The sequence below is a fragment of the Anolis sagrei genome, chromosome 1, assembly GCF_037176765.1.
Source record: "Anolis sagrei isolate rAnoSag1 chromosome 1, rAnoSag1.mat, whole genome shotgun sequence".
Lineage (NCBI taxonomy): Eukaryota > Metazoa > Chordata > Lepidosauria > Squamata > Dactyloidae > Anolis > Anolis sagrei.
In genome coordinates, this window is record NC_090021.1 from 66,333,435 (window position 1) to 66,352,998 (window position 19,564).

The 19,564-nt window shown below is 40.6% G+C and overlaps 1 protein-coding gene across 7 annotated transcripts in view; it reads right to left on the minus strand.

Moving 5' to 3' along the window:
- Positions 1 to 19,564, minus strand: part of QKI (QKI, KH domain containing RNA binding) — a 131,693-nt gene that overhangs the window by 19,663 nt on the left and 92,466 nt on the right. For all 7 annotated transcript variants that reach the window (XM_060753699.2, XM_060753698.2, XM_060753697.2 and 4 more), the window contains exon 5: positions 5,640 to 5,727. In XM_060753699.2, coding sequence (XP_060609682.1) covers positions 5,640 to 5,727 — 88 coding nt within the window. The remainder of the gene's footprint in view (positions 1 to 5,639; positions 5,728 to 19,564) is intronic.

Consider the following 19,564-nt stretch of genomic DNA (forward strand, 5'->3'; position numbering starts at 1 on the left):
CAAACCTAGGCTCCCTCGAAAGGAAGAAAGAAAAGGGTCCAAGGAAGGGTGCTTCCTTAACCCTATTCTTCAAACCCAGATTCCTTTGAAAGGAAGAAAGGAAAGGGTCCCAGGAGGGGTGTTTCCTTAGCCCCGTTGCTCAAATCCAGGCTCACTTGAAAGGTAGAAAGAAAAGCAGCCCAGGAAGGATACTTCCTTAACCCCGTTTCTCAATCCTAGGCCCCCCAGGATTGCAGGAATGGAAAGGGGAGCCTCTTAAATTCCCCATTCCTGCCAAAGGGTCGGATCATCCTGGATTTTTTGGCTACCTAGCCAAAAACAGGTTTTTCCCTTAGCTAATTTTCAGGAGGCTCCCGAAAATGGATCTGGGTACCCAACAAAATTAGGATACTGAAAACAGATCGCCCTCCAGCTGATTGCATAAGCCTAGACAGCATGCTAATCCTACATGGGTTGTTATGTCTGGATACATTTTAAAAACTGTCTTCTTTAAACCATATTTTTACTACTTTTATCAGAATTGTATCTTTGTGACAACACCCAGAACTAGAGCAGAAAAAGAAGAAAAATATATAGCTAAATCATCCTTATTCCCCTCTATCGTCATAGAAAAATCTATACTACACAATGTGGCTGTATCTGTAGCACAGTTGGCATATGCTATGAAAAAAAACCCCCTAAACTTGGCCAACTTCATAGATTAGAGAGAACAGCGACACATTATGGAATGGTCTACTACTGAATTATAGTACTGACTGCAGTTGTTGTTTTAACAGTTAAGTCAGACTTGGCTTCAAGGTCTTGGGCCAGCTCTAGAAATAAGCCAATAAAATCTGCCTGTTTTAAGATAGGCTGAAGAGACAAATTACTCAAAACAGAAACCAAGTTGCCTGATAAAGGAGGTGTTATCTACTGTATCAATCCTTCTGATTAGTAAAACCTTTCTATACTCAATATAGAAATGGAGCAAGCTGCCAGAGGAGAAGTGGAAACTTTTACACTTCTTCTAGCACTAAGTTCTTTTCTCTCTATGGTTTCTAAAGTTGTATGGAGACCAAGCAAATCATTAAATAGAACTGTCTCGAGTACAATTTTTTTGTAAGCCTAGCTTCTCAACTTCTTTTCCCTCCGGTATGTAAAGAATCATACATAAGGTTTTCTACATGGAAAGCACATGCTTTGCTGAGCTACAACCCCTATTGAACAGAAATGTTGCTGCTGAAAACCATGCTATCATTTTTTGAACCTTACTGCTTCATAAAGGGAAAACAATTCGGGCCAAAAATCTCCCAACAAAAGGAACTAGACACACACCTGGTAATAGGGAATATTGAGCCCTAACACCACAGTTCTGTATCTGAAGCTCAATGTAGTGTTAGTGAAAATAATACTTTCCTTCCTCATGAGTGAATTAACAGAATGAATTGTTAACTACTGACTTTCTCTCAGTGTAGAAGAAAGTTTTTGGACAGACAAGATTTGTAATTTCCATGCCTCTAAGAGATTTCTAACAGAGTGAGTGCTGTCACTGTCTGTTCACCAAGGAAGAAACGACTTCCAATAATTCTGTTTGCTGACTAGGGTTATCGCGTAACAGTGCCTTGAACACATTTTCCAGAATGCTGGCAAGTAGAAATGAGCAGGCTTACTTTTCACTTAACTTGTAAATAAATGCTAGCTTCTCTTAGTTTCTCTGAAACTACATGGGCTAGAGATCCAAAAGGGGGTCAAATTACATGATTACTCTAAATAATAGCATCATCAGGGTCATATACGAATAAGCAAATTTTGAAAACTTGCCATTTCATATCAATATACTGTAGGCTCCTGCACAGATGGCCCATATTATTAAATTTTAATGATGCAAATGAGTCCACGTGAATGTCATTGCCATTTTTGGAATTAGCTGTGGCAATCTGTGGTTGATTAAGACCTCAGATTAGTAGTGCCCAATGTATGTTTACATAGATAATGTTTGAGAATTCACCCCCAAGTATGGATAGGATTTTAATGAACACACATGCATCTAGAATATTTAAACACTATTTAAACATATGCAACTGTCCTGTCCTCATGCTGGAAGAGAAAGGTAACTTTTCCGCTATACACTTTTAATATAGCTACATGTTAAATACATGCATCTGGAGTTTTCAAAGCACGTAGCATTCCTGATCAAAGGCCAGAAACAATTTTTGGTTTGTACTCTAGAAAGTATTATTTCTCTGGATCATCTACACATTGATAAAATGAACTATTCTGTCTGCATCATGTCATTATTTTGTGAGAGTGTAGCTAATTAAATAAAATAATACTCACACAAAATTGCCTAGATCATTTCCTGAACTTACCCTAATGTTTTGAATATGATTGAAATTTTACCCAATAGTTAAGAGCTAGGCATTTAGTTTAAATACAACACTGAATATATGCAGTCCATGAAAATACGCCAAACTATTTATTTATTGTATTTGTATAACGCCTTTCTCAGGCGGTCAGCAACTCAAGGCTGCTAATCAAGATGGCCAGTTGAAGCATTCATATCTAGCTCCAACAGACAAAAGTTCTTTGTCCCACCCCGGACATTCCACAGATATATAAACCCAATTTTCCTAGTTCCAACAGACTTCACAACCTCTGAGGATGCTTGCAATAGATGCAGGCAAAACGTCAGGAGAGAATGCCTCTAGAACATGGCCATATAGCCCGAAAAAACCTACAACAACCCAGTGATTCCAGCTATGAAAGCCTTCAACAATACAATGACAGAATATGCAGAATTTCTTTATAATTTGTACTTCATTGGTATACTGTGTACATTGATATAATGGCAATGAGAAACAGTAGTTTCAGAACAGAAACTTGTGTTCCATTGTGCCCAGTTCAATTGTGCTTTGGTGAGGATTTGAAAAGTATTGTCTAAATCCTACAGGTAGATTCTGTGTGTGGGACCTTTCTCTGTATTTGAGGATACCGAATATGGATGTAAACAAGTAGTCATTTTTCTTCAAAATGGTCACCTGGACAGCAGCAACTACCACTGGATGTTCCAAGTACAGAGAGAAAAATGGTGCCAATGAGAATTTAATAGGATCCTGTGTTCCTTCTTCCAACAATGATGACCTCTCTCCAAGCTGTGCAAATTTCTGGACTCAATCCTCAAAGGCAGTTCCCTTATTTCCCAGAACACTCTGCTGCTTGGGATAATAAGACTAGGCACAGCTCTTGGCATCTATTGTAAACTTTGGCCAGCCACATTCACAAAGTTGTCTTCTTCTACAATTGGGAAATGAATAAGCAATGCACTCATGCTTGTCTGCAAAGCAGTGACTATCTGACTTTGTGTCTTAGGGTTTCAGCACTTGTCTGCACTCTCCTGTTACTTTCTTGGGTTGCACTCCTCAGCCAGCTGTGCTCAAGAATTAAGAGTTAATTTGCAGCTTCTGCTCCAAGTTCTCAGGTTGTGGCTGGGATTCATTTGAATTTGAAGACTGTGAGGAATACAGACTGCTTTAGGTGTGCTTTGCTTCAAAACAGCTGATTTTGGGAGACCTATTCTACTTAGACTGGCTCCTGCATTGTAACAAAATATCTAATTATAATATAAGTTTTGAATATGTTTATTAATGTTAGTATATGGCAAGCACAGGCCAGCCCTAGCTACAGCTGCTTGGTTGATGCGTTGCCATCATAATAAAGCCTGCAGTAGAAATGTATCTATTTCAGCAGAGCTAGGAAGAGAAAGGGGTGGAGCGAACTGCCAAAAGCAAAGTAGACATTTTAAAATATTAGTCAGTGTTTAGCTGGGTGAGCTAAAGGAAGGTTGGTTCTGGCTATGTTGGAACTGGACCAAGGAGTTTAGGTCTTCAGCCTTGTTATTTAGAGTGTTAAATGAACCACTTCTGAATCAAAAACTATCATGTGAGCTAGGAGAAAGGAATTCCCAGAATTATATTGTATCTTCAGTGGCAGAGCTGAAGTAAATAAAAGGAGAAACTGTGCCTAAGTGTCAGTCAGTGGGGCTGAGGAGAAAGTGTTATTTGAGAAATAAATTCAGTTAACCTATTGCTAAGGTGAAGAAACTGCAAGATTAAAATTACTCAATCAGGAGACTGAGAAAGAACAACATTTTAAAATGAACGAAGTTACTAAACTAGGCTGGCAAAAGATAAGCCATTCTGGAAATTATATAGAAACTGTTTCAAGCGTTCATGATAATAAAAGTTAACTGAAACAATATCCAAGAAATACTGTGAAGAAAATACTGTGTAACCAATACGCTTTGGGTGCCTGAGAATACTTAAATAAGTATTTCTTTGTTCAATTTCTTACAACAAAGACTTGTGTAAGTAACTGAAGTGAAGATTTACTTCAAGGAAGATGGCTGAAGATCATTTGGAACAGAATTCAGTTTATGGTACTGGGTTACACATATTAAAGGGACACAAACAAGCATTTTAGTTAAACCTCTCTCATACAAGCCTCACTCAAGCCTCTCTCACACACACAATGCAAGTGTTCAGCCACAGCTACACTACCACTATTCGCTCTCCTCATTGCCCTGTTTTATTTGCCATATGTTCATCCCATAATTAATGGTGGCAGTGGTGGGATAACAAAAATAAAGGTCCCTCCTGCCTTTTTCCCTTCTGTCTACGTTCTATGCATCAATTCGAAACATCTTAAGGGATATTCTCAAATAGTTCAAGATCTCTCCATGCAAAATAGTTCTAAAATGTCTCCATGAACAGATGATGACTCTCCTTCTGATGCGTGCCTCAAGAAAGAAGAAAAGGAATGGAAGAATCATTTATAAGAGAGGAAATTGGAGTGAACTGGTTTGAAATCAGTAGAAATTAAAATACTTGACCAAAGCTAGGCAATGTGAAAATTGTGAGAGAATAGTTCCCACAGATGTTTTTGTTACAGCTCATGTCATCTAGGCTTTGCCTACCAGAGTGTGTAAAAGAAATAACTGTACAAATATGCCTTTTACTGTAAGAAAATGAATTCAGTTTTAAAAACTGGAGGGGTTGCATATGGATACCATATATAACCTTCTGCACATATGTTTTCATTTGTCTTAAGCGTATTTTAAAAGAACCAGAGGGACACTAGTTGTGAAAATCATCTATTCCCTGCAAATGCTAATTCCACAGTCAGAATTTGCACAAGCAGCCTCCGTCTGCATGGCTGTGTCATAGAGAATGTAAATCAGCCATACACAAGCCATTCAAATGGGAAAAATTCTTCTCAAGATACACAAAAATAAGATCTTCATTAAGGAAACATACAATAAGCACAGAAAACATGTAATTCCTCCACTTCGAATAGCAGGCTCTGTTAACTGTGCATGATGCCATCACATTTTAAATGCTCTAATGCCATCATACCACACCAACTGACGAGAATTATTAACTGGCAACATGCATGCTTTGGAAAGTAAGACAGGACACATGAAGCACATCTACAGAAAGCACTCTTTATGAGAATCAAGAAATTGAAAAAGTCACAAAATGAATGAAGGAGCAGGGATTACATACAGAATTCAGGATATATTTTTCCTATCCTATTTATTATATTTGAACAAGCAATTTATGAGAATCTTCATATGCAGAGGACCACAGCTCTGTAGTACTTACGTGATTTGATATTGGCGTCTCTGTAGGTGCCATTGAGAATTGCAAGTTCCATCAACTGCATCTTTTTAAGGCTATCTTCTCCCTCTGCCTACATAAAAGAAGCTGAGTATTAGAATCACAGTTTATAATATTAACATAGCTGAAAAAAGTTTACTTAATTCTACATGAAATAGGAAATTGAATCATTTTTTTTTACATTTTTAAACATTTTCTGACACTGTTCTGTTCTCATGACATATGACCTTCTCTTTTTGGTCCCAAATTCAAAAAACATTCTTCTGAACTCTATTGAATAAATACTTCTATTTCCTGTGCAATACATCTAATATTTATTTATTTATTTATTTACTGTACTTGTATACCGCTGTTTCTCAGCCTAGCTGGCGACTCAAAGCGGTTTACAACAAAATACCAAATACAATAGTCAACAGTATACAATTTAAAACCATAAAAACATAATACACAATATTGGTACATCAATAACAATCCAATGCATCTCCTGACTAAAATCGTGATCCAGTTTCGTCGTCCATATTACCAATCCTTTAATCATCACATTCATTGCACCGAATTAACCAAATTCCTGTCCGAACATCCAGGTTTTTAATCTTCTTCGGAACACCATCAGCGAGGGGGCTGATCTTACCTCCATGGGAAGGGTGTTCCATAGTCGAGGGGCCACCACAGAAAAGGCCCTGTCTCTCGTCCCCACCGGCTGCACCTGTGAAGCAGGCGGGATAGAGAGCAGGGCCTCCCCAGAAGATCTTAGGGTCCTGGTGGGCTGATAGGCCGAGATACGTTCGGATAGGTAGGTTGGGCCAGAACCGTTTAGGGCTTTAAAGGCCAACGCCAGCACTTTGAATTGAGCCCGGTAGCAAATCGGCAGCCAGTGGAGCTGGGGCAGCAGAGGAGTTGTATGCTCCCTGTGCTCCGCTCCTGTTAGTAACATGGCTGCCGACCGTTGGACTAATTGGAGCTTCCGAGCCGTCTTCAAAGGCAACCCCACGTAGAGAGCGTTGCAGTAGTCTAAACGGGATGTAACCAGAGCGTGGACTACCGTGGCCAAGTCAGACTTCACAAGGTACGGGCGCAGTTGGCGCACGAGTTTTAACTGTGCGAATGCTCCCCTGGTCACCGCCGAAACCTGGGGTTCCAGGCTCAGCGATGAGTCCAGGATCACACCCAAACTGCGAACCTGCGTCTTCAGGGGGAGTGCGACCCCGTCCAACACAGGCTGTAACCCTATACCCTGTTCGGCCTTACGACTAACCAGGAGTACCTCTGTCTTGTCTGGATTCAATTTCAATTTGTTTGCCCCCATCCAGACCGTCACAGCGGCCAAGCACCGGTTCAGGACCTCGACAGCCTCCTTAGTAGCAGGTGGAAAGGAGTGACAGAGTTGGACATCATCCGCGTACAGATGACATCGCACTCCGAAACTCCGGATGATCTCACCCAGCGGCTTCATGTAGATGTTAAACAACATGGGAGACAATATTGAACCCTGAGGAACCCCACAAGACAAAGGTTGTGGGGTTGAACAGGAGTCTCCCAGTAACACCTTCTGAGACCGACCCTCAAGGAATGAGCGGAGCCACTGCAAAACAGTCCCTCCAAGACCCATTCCTGCGAGGCGTCCCAGAAGGATACCGTGGTCGACGGTATCGAAGGCCGCTGAGAGGTCCAGCAGCACCAACAGGGACACACTCCCCCTGTCGAGCTCCCGGCGCAGATCATCCACTAAGGCGACCAAGGCTGTCTCAGTACCATGCCCCGGCCTAAAGCCAGACTGTGCCGGATCCAGATAATCCATGTCTACCAAGAATGCCTGGAGTTGTGAGGCCACCACACGTTCCAGGACTTTGCCCAAAAAGGGGAGATTGGAAACAGGCCGATAGTTGACGAATTGAGTGGGGTCCAGTGATGGTTTTTTCAACAGCGGTTTTATCACAGCTTGCTTTAAGCTGGCTGGAATTTTGCCTTCCCGAAGGGAGGCATTAACCACCACCTTAACCCACTCGGCCAATCCCCCTCTGGCCTCCTTCAGAAGCCAGGATGGGCAGGGGTTTAGGATGCATGTGGTAGCTCTCATTCCTCCAAGCACCTTGTCCACATCCTCGGTTTGAACCAATTGAAATGAATCCATCAAAACCGGACAAGCAGATGCTCGTGTTACATCCTCAGAGACTGCCGTTAATATGGTATCCAGACCAGAGCGGATCAAAGCGACTTTGTCTGCAAAGAACTGAGCAAAGGCTTCACAGCGAGCTGCCGAGTCATCAGGGCACCCATCCTGCATGGTGGGTTTTAACAGGCCTCTGACAACTCGGAATAGTTCAGCCGGACGGTTCTTTCCAGACGCAATAGTGGCCGCAAAGAAAGTCTAATACCACAAAACTGTGTCAAAAAGAAAGCCTAATCAGGCATACATCAAATCTTGTTAAGTGAGGCATGGGTGTATGGCTTTAGCCCTGTCTGACCAACATGAATTGTCAGCAAAGGTTCTGCCATGATGTAGACACCTATAACATTTTGAATCTTGATAAGGCACAGGTTTCATTTATATAGAGCTTTCCGTGCTCACTTGAACACAGCTAAAGCTCATTTGCAGCCTCTTCCATGAAATACAGATGGGCCAAAAGTAAAAAAAGGTCTTTTTAAAAGAACTTTTTGAAAATTATTTTTTTTTGGAGGAAGTGGCCAAAGCAGGGAGGGGGTGGGTCTGGGTGGGAGCCTCCATTGAGGTGGTAACAAGTAGGGGAAGATGCAGGAAAGGGAGACCCAATTTATCAATGCGGCCTAATATTAGTGCTAGATCTAAATTACCAATTCGGCCTTCATGTGGAAATTCTAAATTATCAATTTGGCCAAAAATTTGTGAAAGAACTCTTACAAATTTAAACCGGGCTACGGACAAAGTTAAGCTGAGTACCCAGGATGGCGGTCCCTCCAGGTTGAGAGTGGTGCTGCTCAATGCCAGGTCAGTTAATGGAAAAACATCAATTATCCAGGGCCTAATCCTTGAAGAACAGGCTGACCTGGCTCGTATAACAGAGACCTGGTTGGATGAGGCTGGGGGGAGGGGGGGGGGGCAATCCCAGCTTTGTCCACCAGGTTACTCCATGCAGCATCAAGCGAGATCTGGAGGGCAGGGAGGGGGAGTTGCAATTGTCTATAAGGATTTCATCCCCCTGACCAGGTGCCCCATCCCGCAGTCTGCCACGTTTGAGTGTGTCAGCCTGAAGGTCAGTGACTGGGACAGGATAGGGGTTCTGTTAGTGTACCGACCACCCTGCTGCACTACAGTCTCCCTACCTGAGCTAGCCGGAGTGGTCTCAGGCCTGGCATTGGAGTCTCAATGGCTCATGTGCTGGGGAACTTCAATGTCCATGCAGAGACCACTCTGTCAGGAGTGGCTCAGGACTTCATGGCTGCCATGGCAACCATGGGCCTGTCCCAATTAGTATCAGGTCGCACCTACAGTGCTGGACACATGCTGGATCTGGTTTTCTATTAGAGATAGGAAGAAGGTGGTGGGTTGGAGGAGCTAACCATCGCTCCTTTGCCATGGACCGACCACCACCATCAGGTTTAGACTTATTGAGCCTTCTTACCTCCGCAGGGGTGGTGGACCCATTAAAATGGTCCGCCCCAGGAGATTTATGGATCGAAATGGTTTCCTGACAGCTCTTGGGGATTTTCCCGACTCCTCGGTTAGTGACCTTGTCGAGGCTCTGGTCTCTCTCTGGGATAGGGAGATGACCAGGGCTATAGACACAATTGCTCCAGAACGCCGCCTCTCAAGTAACTGAGCTAAACCAGCTCCTTGGTTCACTGAGGAGCTGGCAACAATGAAGCAAAAGAAGAGGTGGCTAGAGCATGTGTGGCAGCGGAAGCGTAGGGGGTCAGTCCAAGCACGTCTAGTTTCCTTTTTAAGGAGCTATGACACGGCAATAAAGGGTGCACAAAAAAACCCATTCTTTGCAACCAATATTGCATCCGCTAAGAACCGTCTGGCTGAGCTGTTCTGAGTTGCCAGAGGACTTTTAAATCCGCCTCAGAGCGAGATCCCTGACAACTTGGCAGATCGCTGTGAAGCATTTGCTCGGTTCTTTGTGGACAAAGTTGCACTGATCCGTTCCAACTTCGACGCCATCTGAGGATTAACCTGCTTCTCCGGTTTTAATGGATTATTTTCAATTGGTTCAGCTCAAGGATGTCGACAAGATCCTTGGAGAAGCGAGGCCTACCACATGCATCCTAGACCCCTGCCCATCCTGCTGATAAAAGAAGCCAGATGGGGGTTGGCTGAGTGGGTTAAGGTGGTGGTTAATGCCTCCTTACAGGAGGGCAAACTTCCAGCCAGCCTAAAACAGGCTGTTATAAAACAGTTGTTGAAAAAACCATCACTGGACCCCACCCAATTAGTCAACTTTCGGCCAGTCTCCAATCTTCCCTACTTGGGCAAAGTCATGGAATGTGTGGTGGTTTCGCAACTCCAGAAACTCATTATCTAGATCCGGAACAGTCTGGCTTTAGGCCGGGATATGGCACTGAAACAGCCTTTGTTGCCTTAGTAGATGATCTACGCCAGGAGCTAGACAGGGGAAGTGTGTCCCTGTTGGTTCTGCTGCACCTCTCAGCAGCCTTCAATAACGTCAACCACAGTATCCTTCTGGGACGCCTCACAGAAATGGGACTTGGAGGTACTGTTCTGCAGTGGCTCCAGTCTTTCCTGGAGGGTCAGTCTCAGAGGGTGTTACTGGGTGACACCTGTTCGACTCCACAACCATTGTCTTGTGGAGTCTCTCAGGGTTCAGTACTGTCTCTGATGTTATTTAACATCTATATGAAGCCGCTGGGGGAGATCATCCGGAGTTTCGGAGTAAGGTGTTATCTGTATGCAGATGATGTCCAAATCTGTCACTCCTTCCCACCTGTCATTAAGGAGGCTGTTCAGACCTTGAACCAGTGCTTGGCTGCTGTGTCGGACTGGATGAGGGCTAGCAAATTGAAATTGAACCCAGACAAGACAGAGGTCCTCCTGGTCAGTCGAAAGATTGAACAGGGCATAAAGTTACAGCCTGTGTTGGATGGGGTTACACTCCTCCTGAAGACGCAGGTTTGCAGCTTGGGAGTGATCCTGGATGCATTGCTGAGCCTGGAACCCCAGGTTTCGGTGGTGGCCAGTTAAAACTCATGCACCAGCTGCGCCCATACCTTGGAAAGTCTGATCTGGCCACGGTGGTCCATGCTCTGGTTACATCCTGAATAGATTACTGCAATGTGCTCTATGTGGGACTGCCTTTGAAGACGGTTCAGAAACTTCAGTTAGTTCAACAGGCGGCAGCCAGATTACTAACTGGGACGGCATACAGGGAGCATACCACCCCCGTTATGCCAGCTCCACTGGCTGCCGGTCCATCTCCGAGCCCAATTCAAAGTGCTGGTTTTGACCTATAAAGCTCTATACGGTTCGGGTCCAGCTTACTTGCCCGAACGCATCTGCCCCTACATCCCACCTCGCAATTTAAGATCATCAGGGGAGGCCCTGCTCTCGCTCCCATCAACAGCACAAATGCGGCTGGCGGGATCGAGGAGCAGGGCCTTCTTGGCTGTGACCACCCGCCTATGGAACACACTCCCAAAGGAGATAAGATCTGCTCCTTCGCTCCTGACCTTTAGAAAAAAATTAAAATCATGGTTCTGGGACCAGGACTTTGGACAATAGATGTATGCAGCTTTAAGTGAGACAAGAACTAGAACAGCAACTCAACTGATGATGTTTTATGGTTTTAATAACTTTTGATATTTGATGCTGTACTGTTTTTAATGATTTATGTTTAAAATGTGTTGAAGTTGAAAGGCATTGAATTTTTGCCATTATCTATGTGTAAACTGCTTTGAGTCCCCCTAGGGGTGAGAAAAGTGGTATATAAATGCTGTAAATAAATAAATAATAATTTTTAATAGCGTTCTCACATACAATGCATTTATTGCCTATATATATTGTACATGATGCTATGGTATTGTAAATAAAAAACAAAAAATAAAGGCATTACTAAATATTTAAACCTCTCAATGACTGTTGGCCCACCCTGTAGAAGAGGCAAAACTAGAGTATCCCCCCCCCACCCTATTACTATACATTTTAAAAACAGAATGCCTCTTGACCTCTATACTTATACAGAATTCCAAAAAGAGAAAGGTAAACATTGTGACGATAAGCAGCACATGTAGCCTTGGCTTTCATTTGTGAAAGCAAGTGGCACAGATACTGAAGTTATATTAGTAAAAAGTAAAACTTCTATCACCTTTTCAAAGTTACTATTCATTTTTACGCATACTATTTGAAGTTATAATGAAGACTAAATTTGAACTTATATTCTGAATAACTTTATGAGAGTCGTGTTATGCAAAGTCCAGGTTAAACAAACGAAGGCGTCCCAAATAACAGATAAATCACTGTCCCGATATTTACCGTATATACTCTAGTATAAGCCAAGTTTTTCAGCCCTTTTTAAGGGCTGAAAAAGCTCCCCTCGGTTTATACTTGAGTATCTGTTCCCGGACGGCTCTGGGAACCTTCCTCCTCCTCCGATGGTGATGCCCTCACTCTTCTCGTCGCAGTGAGAGGAGGGGGAAGGCATGTGCAAGCCTCCCTCACTCTTTTCACTACATGCACCTCCCTCCATCTTCTCGCTGCATCTGAGTTCTTCCTTCAGCCTGTTCCCAGTTGGCTCTGGTTCTGGACAGTGGAGGTCTAGCTTGGCGCTCAAGACGACAGCCTCTGTTCAGGGAGTGAGTGAGGGCGTGGGGGGGCTGTTGCATTTCCCACCTTTGCCTTATACTCGTGTCAATTGATTTCCCAGTTTTTTTGTTGTAGAATTAGGTGCATTGGCTTATATTTGGGTCAGCTTATACTCGAGTATATACGGTAATAGGGACAGACCAAATGTTAAGAGTCCTTGTAGGCTCATAGTTTTAGCATACAAGACACACCAAAACATTGTTGAGAACAAGAAAAAACCCAAAGTTAAGAGCTCAAATTGCCATGATTGCGTGGAAAGAGTTTCAGAGTTCATCCAGAAACAAGCACCAATCAGAATTCTATTCCAAGGCCAAGAAAGTATGCAGTCCAAAAACAGCATAGAGGTTGAAGCCAGAATTCAAAATACAAGATACAGTCCAGAATGAACAAGGTCAATAATCCAAAGTCTCCAGATTCACACCATGAAGTGAAGATACTTCCTCCTTTGACAAGCCTGAAGCATCGAGAACCTTTTAACCTATATTCTCAAGCATTGCCTGTGTACAGTGTGTTTTTCTCAGCCTGGGCAGATGGGCCACAGCATGCTCTTGTTTGTATTCTAAAAGGGACTGTGTATTTAACCCTTCATTAGTTTGCCCTGGTGTATTGGCTTCTGCTTGCTCCGTCTGCTGGGAAGAGTCAGCTACTGCTGATGGCTCCTCTGCTGCAATAACTAAGCTAGGCTGAAAGGGACGGAGAGGACGGGGATGGGGGAGAGGACTGTCAGCGCAAACTAGTCTCCAACTCAAACACTAACCTTTACAGCAATCCCTAGTTTTCACTGTTAGAACTGACCAGACAATGGGTACTGAAATGTAAGCAATTATAATGATTGGTTTAAAAAACATCATATTGCAACACACTTCGAATCCCCAAATACAGCCTTAGGAAAGCCTACCACAGCAACAGATAATTCTATGCCTACCAGGACTGTTAATTGTCAATCAATTTAAATTTTGTTTCGCATATATTTAGACTACACAGCTCAACATTCACTGCGTTATTACTCAAATATCATTTTCCACTGTTCCCAGATTTCATTTTTAAATTCATAGCTTTCGTAAGGTTATTGATTTTTTCCCCAAATTGGACAAGGAAGTAATTGTCTCCTATTATCTTCTCTATTAAATTCCTAAAATTAGTATCACACTCTCTTTAGTGATTAGACTTGTGTCAAATGGTACAAAAGCATATAACAAAAAAGGACTATATTATCATTTCATTTCGCTAGTTATCTATTCTCTCAATCACAGGTACTACAGTATATAGTCATCTATAAATCTAGAAAAGTTAGTCACTGCCAAAAAAGGAATGATCTCTTACTCTGAGGAGAGTATTGAAAGTCAAGAGCTTAGTCCATCCCAGGAGAACTACTTCTGGCCTTTTTGAATGCCTGGGCAGTATAATGCCTGGGCAGATTATACCACAGTTTCTCAAACTGTGCTCCTCCAGATGTTTTAGATTTCAGCTCTCACAATTTCTAACAGCTAAGTCCAAAACACCTGCATTATACAATTGCCACATCTGAGCTAAAAGAAAAATATCTACATAAATTTGAGTTTTCAATGAAAACTTCCACACATTATATTACACCTTCCTGGATAGACATATTTTAAAATGGAAATGTTTATCCATCATCTGTTTTGAAAATAGTACTTATTGTACTGAATGCTACTGGATGAATTCACCTAAGGTAGACAAACAGTTTCACTTTTCAAATGCTGAATCAAAATGTATGTAAAAAATCTGCTCTAATTAGCACTAACAATAGGATTCTGGCTGATGTTTATTCAGAATCTGGGAAAGACCTGTAACTTATACTAGTAGTGCAGAAATTAGTCAGGATAGTGCTCAAAATTCAATAATCAAATGTCAGCATATTTTAACTCATAGGGATTTGGACTGTAATTAATGTAATGGAAGTAATTGCTATTCAAAAACAATTACAAACCTCCAGAGCAGGTCATAAAATACTTTCACGCATAATATATATTCTGTGCTTGAAACATGCAATTCAAAGATTAACTCTTAGAGGTTGAAGTCATTTTGCACTATGTGAGCAGGCTGTGCCAAAATTTCTGATACAGGTAGGCAGGAAGGTGCCAAGTTACAAATATCTGATTTACAAATGACTCGCAGTTAAGAATGGGGGTGAGACAACAGGAAGTGAGATAAATGTACCTCTAGGAAGGGAAAGTCACTCCTGAAAGAGTGGAGTAAAGGTGTCTCCAGTGAACCAATCCTTGTTTCCACAACAAGCCATTTTTTCCCCAAAAACCAATTACCACAGGGACAGAAAATGAGGTGACATCTTCTGAACAGGGTCACAAACAGCAAAACAAACACAAGAGTGTTAATCCTCTCCTATGCTATCCAAAGCGAATATATTTTCTTTGTAACTCTGGGAGTGCCTGTATGCCTCAATGATGAAAGGAGCATGTGTGTACCTGGAGGCACAGGTAGACACATACATTGATTATTTCCAGATATCCACATTTGTAGCTGTTTCAAAAGAATCAATCTATCTGCACCGTTTTTTTTTCTTAAATCCATCCTTTCATCCACCTCTGCCTGAAAAAGTAACGAATTATGCCTTTAACTAGCTGACCTGTTTTTATTATTTTATTTATTTCATTTATATACGTGTTTTCTGCAGTCATGAGACACAGTGACTTACTTTTCAAAATATTGTTTATCAACATGGTCCTTTTGAAGTAGCCATTTACTTACTGAGTTGACCACAGAAGATCAAGGAAGGAAATGGCCCCAAGAGTTATAGATGGAAAATATATTGGAAGGAAATACAGAAAGGGAGACAGCATAATGATAAAATGATAAACCCTACTAACAATATAAATGAAAACTGTAGAACTTTCTTTGTAGATATTAATAATTTAAGAAAAGTTTTAATGTGAAATAATCTGTTACGAAAACTGGTTTAATTTCCATTGAAGAAACTGGAAAAGGGTATATGAAGAACAGAAGATAGAAGAAATTACAACCAATGGACTTAAAATTAAAATGGTTAGAATCTTCAACATATTATGTAATATGTGTTAAAGAAATAGAGATGAAGACTTATTGTAACAATTATAATATTGCCAAAGAACTCCTCATTCCTCAACCTCTTTGTTTCTCCTTGCGACATACCAGACATTTATAAAGATGCAACTAACCAATAATTAATCTATCATCCTCAAATTTCACCTTTTCCTTCCCTTGTCCCCCCATCCCCTACTTTACTAGTAAGTGTTTAATAAAAATTACTTGAGGGAAAAAGGAAGGAGCTGGCTACACTTATAGTTCCCAAGTTATACATAATCTTGCATAGCAGAAGAGGCTAAACTACATAGTTTTTTGGGCATTCCTAATCTAGAAATCCATTTTCTAAAATCCCAAATCCTCGAAATCCCAAAGCTTTTTGCTGCCAGGCATCAACTTCCACCCTTGAGGCGATGGCATTCCAGGTCATCATCTCAGGTTGAACATGACTGGCTGATGGGCTTCAAGAGAAAGGCTGGAGAGAACATGGGAGAAACGAGGCTGGAGAGAAACTTCAGGATCTGTGAAACAGTGGTATGTGTGGATTTGCACCAATATGCTTGGATTCCGTTTCACAGGTCCCCAATCTCTCTCCAGCCTCATATCTTAGCTAAACTCTACTAATTTCAGTGGAATTTTCTACCTTCAGATTCTACTATCAACTTTATTTGCTACTTTCTATCCTTTAAATTTTTACTGGAAAATGAGAGTAGAAAACAATACAAATTTTAGTTATGTATATCATAGATATTTCCACTTATAATAAAATGTTTGTATTTGATAGGCTATAATTACAGGTAAATTCTTTGATGTATCAAAGCAAAAGCTACTAAACAAGCGGAGAGCTAGGACTATTCATGTGTATCGGCATGCATTTTTAAGAGACACAATCCCACACAGATATGCAACTTCTCACTTTATGTAAGATAGTAAAATTGTTGTTACAATACTCAGAATTACTATAAAATATTCCTAAGTAATAAAACAAAACTCTGACCCCAAGAATTCAACTGCTACAGCTATTCCTGCAAAACCCAAACTAGATCACATCACACCAGATGTAGAAAAAATTATTCCGTAACAAAGTGCCTAACATATCAGTTTGGCCAAAAAGCTGAAACTGAATTGCCATACTATACATGTTGTGATCAGACAGATAGATGCATTCAATTTTTGGTTACATTGTGAACAAAACCCTAGTATAAACTTAAATAGTGTTTATTTTGTAGCTAATAGCTTATGGATTCCATGATGAGACAACAGTGCTATTTCTGTTGGGAAGTCAGGGTTCTCATCTTACTTCTGGCTAAGCTTTGCATTCAGGCAGTTTAAAAATACAGATTACTAAAGAAAGATTTGTATGCCCTCTATTTAGGGGACAAATGTGTGAGGCATATGACTTTCCATTTGAAGTCCTTACAACTCTGGGTAATGTGTTGTCAAGAGGACATTCCTCCCCCCCCCCCATTCTTGTTTATGATATTACTAAACTGTACACTTTGTTAAACAATGGACAAAACCTCAGGTTGACACTTGCAGCTGAAAATAAAGAGCCTTTGATAAAAACCTATTTTAAAGAATTGTATACACATGTGACTAGTTTACATTTATCTTTTTTTTTTGAAGGAAGCGTATTAAATTTATCTCAAATTGAGGTACTGGATAGATAAGGAAACAGTTATATACCTTAATATCCACAATTACACACCAGTGATTTTTTTTAAAAGAAGAAGAAGAAGAACTTTATTTTTCTACCCCACCTCCATCTCCACGAAGGGACTCGGGGTGGCGTACATGGGGCCCAAGCCCAGGCAGAATACAATTAAAATAAAGCAATAACAATTAAAACAGCATAAAAACAGCATAAAACAACATAACAGAAATAGCTAGCAACAACAATAACAGCAGACTAATTTTGGGGGGGGGGGGGGGAGGAAAACAGAAAAGCCCACTAAATATTTCTCACCATAACACAGTAAAATACATAACTGATTACAATTAAAATAGCAATCAGAAACGGGGATTTAAATTTTCAGAGAAGAAAACAGTTTAAAAAAAAGAACTGATATAAAGATTTTTATTTATTTACTCTATTTCTATCCTGCTTTTCCCACCCTTGCAGGGGACTCAAATATCGAAAAACCATTATAACATAATGTCCAGTTCTAGTATTTATTCATTGATTTACTACATTTATACCCTGCTTCTCTCCCAAGGTTTAAAACTATTTTGAGAAATGGCTAAAATGTCCATTACACACACACACAAATGAGCAATACCAAACTGTAACAACGTCATTAAATAATTCTTAAAATTCATTTAAACTAGAGTTTTAAAAAAACTATCAAGATTATTCCACCAAACAATTTAAAAACCACTAATTGTCTGCCTAAATAAGGTGGTCTTAACTGGCCAGTAGAAAGTAAACATGAATGCCAGACAAATGTTCATATATACAGATACAAAAGGCAGGACACCACTACTGAGAAAGCACTCTCTTAACTGCCCTCCAAACTTCTCACTAAGGAGACAATCATGGGCTTGCAAAGACACTTGAGGTTCTTTTAATACCAATTAAAGCAGAGGTCCTCTAACTTTTAAAGTGGGGGCCGGCTCACGGTTCCCTAGACTTTGGGGGGGGGGGGAACTATACTTTGGTGAAAAATGAACTGATTCCTATACACACTGAACGTATCTTATCTGTAATGCACACAAACAAACAATGAAAGACAAAACAATATTTTAAATGAAGAACAATTTTCACCAACATAAACTTACCTATCTTTCAATGAGAAGTGTGGGCCTACTTTTGAATGATGAAATAGTCAAGTTAATTAGGATTGTTGTTGTGTGCCTTCAAGTAATTTCAGACTTAGGGCAAACATAAGTCTAAATTTTAGGGCTGGGGCCAGCTAAATGACCTTGGAGGGCCGCATCCTGTCCATGGGTCTTAGTTTGAGGACCCTGAATTAGAGTATATCCAGTGACTAAATGATGGAATGATGAGTCAACATTTAGGCACATCCCACTAATTTAATGGTCTATTTGGGACTAATGATTGGATTTTGGTCTATAGAAAAAAGCATTCTACTCAGGTATAAAGTGTTCTTGTGGCATGGTGCTATGGACTAAAAAGTGTAGATAAGGTGAATCCCATCTAGGATAGATCTCTAAACCAAAGTTAGTACACAGACCCAAATTAAAATATTGGGAGGGGGTAAGGGGTGGAGTACATTGCTATTAGGATTATAATTTGAAACAGTATTTGTATTACCCCTTCACTAGAATAAGCATATCTGTAAGCACGTCTGCAACAAATTACAACACTGTAGAAAGAACATTCTGAATAGATTATGACAACAATGAAAACTTTAACCTCAAAAGTTAAAGAAATAGAACCAGTTTACTATTTTTGGCCAGACAAACCTAGCAAGTCAAACAACTGCTCAAATAAAGAATTTTGGTTTGGCTGACATTCCTAAACCCAATACAGCATCAAGAAAAAAAAAACTACACATCAAATCAGCTGCCATGACATTCATATGTATAATAAAAATGCTAAGAACAAATTAAGCATGATAGGATAATTATGTTTTGTCTTCTTATTTCTGCTTCATTCATGCTTAACAAACAGTTTGGGGAGTCTTATTCTTATAACAGCACATGGGTCAAACGAATTAAATCCTTCCTATGCTGTCAGTTCTTAGTACTTAAGCATGAGCCCATTTCAGGTATTAGAAGTAACCCAATTTGATAGAAAAATGCCTACAATAAGAAGTCCAGAAAGTTAATCTAGAGTAATGCACAGCTTTTGATATCAAAGCCAGATGTTCAAGCATACCTCACTTTATATACAAAAGTATATAAAGTGATCAGGAGCAATTGCCTCACATCATCTAGATTAGCTTGAACACAAAAATAAAAAGTAAAGGCTTTAAATAAATAATGCCTTTAAACAATAAACAGTTACTGCTACCTGACTCATCAAGTATATCTGAAGGTTAAATAAGCATGAACAAAGTACAGGGATGTTACTTCATGCGTCTGCAAAAATGATCCTCAAAACCTTCTC